Here is a 9,749-nt window from a genome sequence, read left to right as displayed (position 1 = left end):
TCACAGGTGTCGCTTCAGAGCGCTACCACTCGAGGCCACATTTGCTGCTGGTACCGTGAACGCGAACGAACGGTGAACCGATGTACCGACGCCGGTACTCCACGTCGAGCGTGCGTTCAACCTCCACTTCGTATCGTCGCGTCGGCGAGCAACGATCGAGCGTCGTCACGCGGCGAACACGTCGCGGACGCGGGAAAGCTTAGTTTCAGCTGGTCGAAAGCGTCGGTAGGCCGGTGAACGCGCGGGAAATCGAATTGTCAGAAAGCCAAGTCAGTATGCCAAGTGGTGTTGCAATCGGTTGCCGGCCGGTCGACCGAAAAGCTCTCAGCTGGAGATCGTGAGCAACAAACAACAAGATACTCATGTATCTGGCGAGGTACGAAAATCACCGGTATTCGGCGTCGTGATGGCGTCCGTTCGTGACTGTCCGCGCGAAAGCTTCCGGGTCGGCCCACGAAATACGAGATCGCGAGTTACCGGCAACGAGCTTGGATATCTCGGTGGATCGTGTTTCTCGGTTGTACACGTCCTGGGTACAGTAGTAACAGTTTAGCTAATAGGAAAAAGAGAAAGAGAGACTGAGCACGTTGGCAAACGAACGAAAATCGTCGGCCGCCGGTGCGCGGATAAAATCGTGCAGCTTTCGAGTGTGCTGGATGGACGAGAAGGAGCAACGAGACGCACCGTTAGCCAGGAACAAATTCATTTCCTGGAAGAGGATCGAGGCAACGGGCTGGAGGTAAGGCGCAGGGTGGCATCGACCGATCGTTTGGACAAAGTCGACCGGTAGGACAAGAAGACCGGTCGCCGGAACGGCCGAGCACACCGTCACGAGCCGGACTCGTGCGTGCACGCGGGCATCCATGCGTGTGTACGAGGATGGCCGTTATGTAATCCGCTTCGGCCTACGCCAGCCGCATAAGTGATCCACGCGAATAGCGATCGGCACCGATTTAACGGCCGCACCAATTTTTTCGTTTACGTAAGATGAAAACATCTAAGCATCTTCGAGCGGATCGATGAAAAATAACTCCTTCTCTATCGCTGCCAAATAAAAAAGAAAAAAAAAAACGCAGGAAGAAATAGATCCAAAGGATCAAAGAAGCTTTCCTTATTTCGATACTCGCTTAATCAAGAGAGAAGATCAACCGTGTCGAGAGAAACTTGACCGATCCGTTAGAAGTTAAAGGCTGCTGCACACTGCCATGGGACCACGACCGATCATGGTTCCTTTCCGATCGTTGTACGCGCGCCGAACGAGGGTGCGGTGAAGTGACTCCGGAGGAACGCGGCAGACAACGACAGGACAATCTCGGCCGACGATTTCCAGGCCGAGGGGGTGAGACAGATATGGATGACAACCCGAGGAACGGCCTGCAGGCCGACCAGTGGCGCCCAATGTTCGAGAAGGGAGAAAAGAGAGCGAACACGCTGGGCAGCGGAGCGTTCAGGTTCATCCGCACGCGTAGTAGTATCCGGCGGGAACTGAAGAGGCAGTGCAACAGGTAAGAAAGCAGACTATATCGTCCGAATGATCCACCGCCCGTAAAATTATGGCTTTCACGGATTAGTCTCCGTAAATGTTGACCAAGATACGTAAAATCAATCGTAATTAAGATTTATCTCGTTGAAAAGTATCTCTGTACTTTTTCTTTTTTATTTACCTCCTAAAACTAGAATGTAGTTTTATTTCACAGTCTATTTATTAATTATGATATTTGTTAAATGTGCACTGAGACATATGCACGCTCGATGAATCGCAGTTTCTAAAGTACACCGGGTAAGAAACGCGTGGAATGCGTGAAACAGGCTAAACGTATGAAATTAAAATCGAAAGACCGTTATGTGGCTTATTAAAAGTTCCGCGAGCCGTGACGGAAACGTTAGCACGAATCCGGGATGGGTGACAGCGCGGATGGATCACGCTCGGTTTTAAGGAAACTATGTTAGAAACAGTCACGCTCGATGCTTCGACGAATCTTTACGAGCTCATGGTACACAAATTAATTAACACGATGGGTACGGTTGGATCATTCGTTAACAAAACGCAATTTGCTCTACTTTACTCGTTTTCGACCACGATGGGTTGATATTTTTTTTTTTTCGCGAGCTCAGTATCGCAACAAATCGAACGATTAAATAACAGTATATCTCAATTCGCAAATTGAAACGTCAAGTAGCTGGTGGAAGTATTCGCGAGTCGACGAAACAGTCGAAAGCAACGGTACAGGGTCAATGTCTAGGTCCGCGATCCGATCTCCGTTCTCTGGAACTGTTGCTCGCGCTCATCTGTAAATCGGTAAATGTCACCCATCCGTAGGATCGTAACCGAGCATTGCACAGCTTGCTCGCCTAATCTGTTGGCTGCGCGTCCATCGGGTCACAAGATTCCTTGGATTAGAGCAACGGGATACCGGTTGATCGGCAGCCGGAGAATGAGCCGCGACGAAGCAGGAAGCAGAAGCAATCTGCAGAATTCGCGGTCCTTGCGGTGCGTGAGAAGAGCCAGGATTACTAATAGCCGACCGTGGAATCCGAGACAGTCGGTTGTCTTACGACTTCGTGATCCCTCCGGGCGATAACGCTGGAAAAGTAATTATCGTTTGTAATTCGAGAAACGACCGAGCGATATTAACTCGATTCCCGAGTGCGTAGGCGGTCTTTCGTTTCTGATAAAAACTGTTCCAAATCTCATTCGGTGGAAGGTAGAATTTTATACGCTAATCATTTCCCTAATCAATCACCGTTATATCAGAAATCAATCTCATTATTCTTGTATCCTTCATCAATCACTTCGGTTATTATGAAACACCTTGTATAACCAATAACTTCCGAGACATTTAACAATAAAGACTGTGTTTCATTCGGTATTGCATAAAATACCCGACACTTTACTGTCCTTTCACGTAAGAAAATAAGCCAGTAGCGGTGGCAATAAATTTGTAATCGCGTGTTTCTGTTCTCCTCGTTAGAGGCGGCCAATATTAGGTACCGTGATCCGGTTGTGCTTGTGCGGCCCCATTCCAGATTCTATCTGTTGTAATTGAACGCTTCATAACACACGTGAGAATACACGTTTTAGCAGCGTATCTCTTCGCTCCGGGCGTGATATCGCATCATGTAAAATTCCGTATCGAGGCAACATCGTAACAACAATTTAAAAACAAAACATTCATGGTATCTCGAAAAATACAGAAAATACAGAATATGGTTTCGTCTTATTATTTAAGAATTTAAGCGATTACAAAAAAGGATGGGGTGGATTATAATCAAGCTATGAATCAAGACTCTCGTTGGTTTACCCCCCGTGGTATCCGGATTGAATCTATGCCATCTATAATTTATCGAGACGCGTTTTATTACGAAGCAGAATTTTCGGTCGCAACAGCGATTGCCAAGTCAAGATTAATAAGAACATTAGAAACACCTTCCCGAACACGAGCACTGAATTTATTTCGAAGCCGGCTTGCGTTATTAATTCTCACCGTTCCGTGGAAGGATCTTTGTTGTTCTTCGATCTGGCTCGTTATCGTGTTGTACCAATTTACGATGTTCCTATTTCACTCTCTTCTTTGGTGTATTCATTAATTCGCTGGAATAGTCTCCCCTTAGTGTCGCCGTAAATCACTGAGCTACACCTTTTAATTCGATTGGCGCGACCAAAAAAAAATATCTCTTCTAAATCATTTAGAAATTTCAAGCTCTCTGTTCATGGTAACGCGTGGGTGGCTCTTCGGGAATAATCTTTAAACATTGTATTCGAGAAGCTACGGGATTGAAGAAAAAAGGACCTGACTTCTCGAAATATAAATCATTTATTATAATTAATCTCGAGTCTTTCTTTGAAATTTCAATATAGATCAATATCTACTATTTCTATATTTTTTTCTCTTGAAAAATCTCAAAACTTCCTGACTCTCTTAAAGAAAGAGGAAGAAAATGGCGGCGTGGCAAGGTGGTTCAGGCCGGATAATCGAACAGAAAGAATTACCGCAATATATTCCGTGTTTTAATGTTGAGCCGGATCGACCGAAACGTCGGGTTGGCTGGTTGCTGGGCCCCCGTCGCGCATAATAAGACCCTCCGCGAGGTCCACCAACAGCCAACTTTGGCCCTGCAGCCTGTTCGTGGTACGTACACAGAAACGGCCTCACACAGGCTGGCCGGGACTCGATACACGTAGCGAAACCGTGCTCGGTTCGAACACTTCCGTGTTGTACGACTAATGAATCGCCTTCTCTCTCGAAACCCTTCCACCCTCCTCACGGCCTCTTTTCCCCTTCGCTCGCGTTCGTCTGGTCATCGCTTTGGACGATCGTGATCGTGCTTCCTCCAATCAACCTCATACGAGCATATTTATTGGTCGTACCGATGCCCGCCCGATAAAGTCCGACATTATCTGCATCTCGCCAGAGAATTTTCGACAATGCTTCGAACGCTTGACCTCCTCGATGTTTGCTCAGCAACGACACGTTCATGGGAATAAATTGTCATTATAATTTCGTATTTTTCTAAACCTTGCGAAAACTCACGAGAATTACTGTGTTATACGTATTATCGTCGATAAATTCTGAGCTATACCAGAAATAGGACAAAAATCAGAATTATCGCAAACGAGCTTCGAGGATTAAATCCATCGCGTACCGATCATCCCACAGTTTCACTTGCGCTTCCAGTTAATTCCGACTTAATTCAGTTGTCCGTTCGAATAGATATTCCTGAGCTCGATAGAAACTCGCTACAACCCGGTTGAACTCAAAACACGGGATTTAAGACGCGCCGAATGCTCGCACAGCGACGATAAGCGCAGTTTTACACTGGATGAATTTTCCTTCGCCCTTTCTTTCGCACAGCCACGAGAATTTTATTTATCGAACATGAGGTCACACGAGTCAACGAGTACACTTGTTCCAAGCCGTGCGAGTATGTACGTATTTTATCGTGGCCTTATCGACGTGAACGTGAGAAATCGGACACGCAGCTTGAGAATGGCGCTCGATCGGCTCTGACGAGCCGCGATTAGGGAAAAGTAAGATTGCTCCGATCGATCGTTAATGGAACTTCCGTCCATGTAAATCATGTTAACGAGCATTGAATTAGAGGATCGATAAAGACGAGTAGTCGGCTCGATCTCAGCGTTCACTTGATCAGGACTGAAAAAAAGAATGCTTGAAACGTTGCTCGACTAACCTGTAATTTCTGGAGAAACGAAACCGTGAAATGCGAAAGTACTCCGTGCAGATTGCCTAGAGAAGTCTACTCTTATTCCGTTTCGCACACTCGAGTCGTCCATGGTTGATTCGAATGTAGCGTAGAAATGGTAATGCAAAAATCGTGAATAGACGAACTTTCGGTACGATCTAATACATATATTTATAAAAGAACCCATGCCAAACGAACCGATGCTTCCTTACGTAAACCGGTGTCCAACTATTATATATTTACAAGCCATTGTTCCGTGATTTTGCATTTAGTCCGGAACAAATTGGAAAGGAGTCGCGTCTGGTGTCACCGGGCACAATAGACAAATAGGTGGCAGAAAACGGGCCTCCGAGCTGAATAATGCGTAACGGCAAGTTGCGGCAAGTTCGGTACCTGTGTCTGAATCTCGTATTCCGTGTACGGTTCACCGGATCCGACCTCGCCACCACGATCTCCGGCTATTACTCATAACCATTACGTTCGGGTTCGGGCACCGATATTATCCGATGAAGCCTGATAAGCCGTTTAGACGCTTTCCAGCGTGCCGTTCCGTGCTTCATTGTACTCTCTACTAGACCAACGATCCCTCTGGACTCCTATACACTCTGTGTACACGGCGTATAGAAGGACGCGCATGGTTACAGACCGATCCTGATAACCGATAAGCAAGGACGTGGTTATGAAACTTGCCACCTCGCTATCCGTGGCTAGAATCTTCCGGCCAGCCGTTCCCTTCGAAATAATCCATAAATGTTACAGTGCTGTCTATCATTAGTTTATATAATCGAGTTACAGATCTGCATGGATTCGATTCCGACGTTGATCGAGCGTTCGGATCGTTCATCCGGAAGCGTGCTCCAGTTCTTGATACATTATCATCTAATTCGAAGGGACAGGCTGTTTCATCGCGTTATAAATTAAATTCGCGCGGTTGTTTCTTGTTTCTGAGGAAGAAGGGTGATAGTGAATTCTTGATTCCAAGGATTAGTCCTTCAGAGTAACATGTAGCTACTTGCAATGTCAACTTCTCTTCGTTCTTTGAATAAGCGATGCACAATGTTGCTCGTTATTTATCGTTCAACATTAACCGTATCTCGAGAGATGTCGCGGAAACTAGTTACACTTGATCTGCGATGAAAATGTGAGGGAACGAACGATACAATCGATGGTCGTTTACACGGTTTCGCGTTGAGGGATTATCGCTGTCTGCTGCGTCCTCGGACAGCAATTCGCGTCGTATAATCGGATTTACTGGGAGCGAAAACGAGATTGTCGTACAGGTTTTGTCATGCCGATAATATTATACAAAGTTGCCAGGTATTCACGGGATATTCTTGGAGAACCGCTCGAGATCAAGCGGTCTATTAACTAAGAACGGATTATTTACTATATCGAACGCCCACGCTTCGCGTTACCGCACGCTGTTTCCTCGACAATGCGAAATCGAGCAGTCAGAAAGTCCGCTTCGAATGGCGAAAGACAGGCTGTCGCAATCGTAGCCGACCGCGAGAGCTTTAAAAGGACTGATTTTTCCAATGCCGTGACACGAGCCCGTGCAGTAACAAATTCAAAAGTATATCCTTGACATTTCAGCTGGAAACGTTACACTCTCGTTCCTGTAATTTACTGTCATTACTCGTTGCGTCAAGTAACGCTTATCCCTCGAGAGTCGAGAGAGAAGAAAAAAATCGAATGTGTAACAGCCCGATCAACGTCTATCGAACGATCGAGTTCAGGACGTAACTGAAGCAAGGATACGCGTATTATTTCACGTGAAATAACGCGACTGTGTACCGTTATCAAGGATGCTCCGATCGCGAGAAACATCGTGGAGAGCGTTGATAAATAAGAACGTGTAAGAGTCTCCTCCTCGTTCCCGTTCAACCGAGTCGCGTCGTTTCGGTGGTCTTCAAAGGAAAGTGATGAGTCGAGATAACGGAGAAACTGGCTCGGAACCAGCGAGCTGGTTCGATTAAAGGTGCAACAAACGCTCGGTGAACGAGCGACGCGTGTTCGAACAGCGTGTCCACTCGGCGCGGTGCGGCGCGGCGTTCCAGCACGTTGACGTTCGCCGAGTCAAGAATTACGCGCTGCGCCACGCCGGTTCGAGTAATTACAGCGAGTAGTTTTCGCGGGAAACCTTTTGAACGTTAACGACCCACCGTGTAGCAATACGGTGGGGATCGTTTGAAAGAGAGGTTCGAAGGGCAACGAAGCGAGGAAGGGCAACATCTGCCATGGTTGAATATTTTAACGGCCTCTTCTATCCTGCTAGTTTCTTTCCCTATTACGGCACACTTGGAAGGATCAGAGAAATTCACAGGCGATTCAGCGGGCGGCGAGTATCACGGGAACCGATAATGGTTCCCGAGGAGGTTTCAGGTTCACTAGAGTACTCGCTGCTGACGGGGAGGATCGGATAAAGATCTAAATGCCTGCATAGCTGTACGTACGGCATGGCACGCCAAGGAAGATCCTTAAATACTGGCAAGGTAACGAAGGTAAAGGTTTCTCGTGACGTCCGCTTTGGCTGGAGCCGTCAGGGGTCAGTGAGCGCTCCGGTCGGCAAACCCGGCTCTGAATTCTCTCGATCCAAAGCTTTACCTCTTCTTCCTCCCTTTCAGTTCCTTTCCCTTCCTTTACTTTCCTTCCTTTTCCCTTTCCCCGCGCCACCGTTTGTCGACTCGCCACTTCGAACACGAATATTCCACTCTGATAAGTCCCGCGATGCGATTTATTGCCTAGCCGCGGGTCAAAGGCTCCCTCGAACTGGAAACTATTAACCGCGGCTCCGGGGACCCTGCGAGCCGCGTCGAGCGTAAAGATCGCGCGCGATTCGTCTTGATCTCGTGCTCTTGGAAAAGCTAAGTGGATGTTATAAATCTGGCGAACTCTGGCAACGCCAATTTCCGAGGGGACTGCTCCGAGGCTCTGTATCCTGGCTCGTTGACCGTTCTATTAATTTCCTGGTCGACGCTCGACTAACTTCGAATTACCCTTCGACTTCATAATTGCCGATGGTTCTTCGGTACTCTTCGTTTCCTACGGTAATTGCGGCTGAATTATTTATACTCGGGTTGCTTCGAGTGATGTATGCGAGCGAAACTCCGAGGCTTCGTTGAGAAATGTATTTCTTCTTTCTTTTTCTTATCACGTTGATAGCATACGATTGTGTGTATAGTAAAATTTTCAACATAAAATACTTAACTGGTGTGTAAGTTAACAAAAGCCTGGTTGAAAAGACGCATTTGCAGCGTTCAGCCGTTAATGATACACCAGATGTCCCTCGTTACGACGCTCTTACGAGGCGAAATCGTATCTACAATTGGGTAACGAAGAACCTAAGATCTCTTCCAAGGGGAAAAACTCGCGATACGTCACTTTATACCAGTCCTAATTACTCCACTGTGTCATTTTATACCGGCGTCTAATCACCGCTGCAATCGGCTTAACGAGAACCCCATTACGATGGTTAATAGGATTTTTCATGCGTTAATGCTTTGACAGACGAATCCCGATGCTGTATCCGATACACGATTAGACATTCATGAGTCACGAACAATCACCTAAGCAAGTGCGCTCAATTAGTCTTCGGAACTTTTCAGAAAAATTTTCCAAATCTTTCGAATCTCTGAAGAATTTCTGACCCCCCTTCCATTCGATCTTCTCGTTCTCTTAGCGAGCGTTTCAAAGACCCGTCCGACAATGGTTGCATTAGAGTCGCCTGTTTGACCCGACCTCGTGAACCTCGCTCCACCCATAGCTCCGCTAGAACTCGTGCAAGTCGACTCGTGTAAAAGGATACCAGCTACTCTCCAGCGGAGAGTTGCCCTTCCCGTACGGTCCCATCGGCGCGATCTCTCGCGGGAAATGGAGCACACCGGTCGATTATATTGCAGCGAGGTCGAGGCTTAACTCGAGCGATCCTCGAGCGGTGTTGCGTCACGGTACGCCTTTTGCGGCCACTGTTATCCAACCTGGAAGCGGCTGCGATGCCCGTGTACCTGAATTCAATTAAAAATTATAACCGGCTGCGATTATTCGACCAGTCGGATGAACGCGATACACAAGAGTACAACGTTGCGGCAATTTAGGACGTATTACGGGGAAATCGTTTGAATTACCGTGTTCCGCCGTTTCTTGTCGCTATTAAGCGATTCAACCGGCTTGTTCGACGTCGATTATCCATCGTTGATCGGCTAACCGGGCGTTAGTTAGATCGTTCGTTTATTAATATATCCTTTTAGCCGAGTAATCGTGGAGCACGAGTATGTAACGATACACCGTCGATGTAACATTGTGTAATCCAGTGAAACGGATAAGGTACGCAGAGGCGAATAAGCGTCATTAGTCTTTGCTTCGATCGTTCGTTGGCGGACACGAGGAAACTATAGCAACGTGTTTCCGGTTCGACCCAGGGTCGGGGTCATCGCGTAATTCTACCTAAACAAATCGCTGTTTCGCGGTCGAGGATCAGCCCTTCATCGTTTCGTGCTCCTCCCTTTTTCGTAGCTCACGTATCATTTTCACGAACACAACCGTTCACG

At 47.1% G+C, this 9,749-nt stretch overlaps 1 protein-coding gene across 1 annotated transcript in view; it reads left to right on the top strand.

Moving 5' to 3' along the window:
• Window positions 1-1,105: 1,105 nt before the first annotated feature.
• Window positions 1,106-9,749, top strand: part of LOC114879076 — a 139,969-nt gene continuing 131,325 nt past the window's right edge. Inside the window, exon 1 of the mRNA XM_029193599.2 lies at window positions 1,106-1,505. Within this exon, the coding sequence (XP_029049432.2) occupies window positions 1,351-1,505 (155 nt within the window). The 5' untranslated portion in view covers window positions 1,106-1,350. The remainder of the gene's footprint in view (window positions 1,506-9,749) is intronic.

Source organism: Osmia bicornis, chromosome 5, assembly GCF_907164935.1.
Source record: "Osmia bicornis bicornis chromosome 5, iOsmBic2.1, whole genome shotgun sequence".
Lineage (NCBI taxonomy): Eukaryota > Metazoa > Arthropoda > Insecta > Hymenoptera > Megachilidae > Osmia > Osmia bicornis.
The sequence above is the reverse complement of the archived record's forward strand: the minus strand, read 5'-3'. Positions and strand labels throughout refer to the sequence as shown.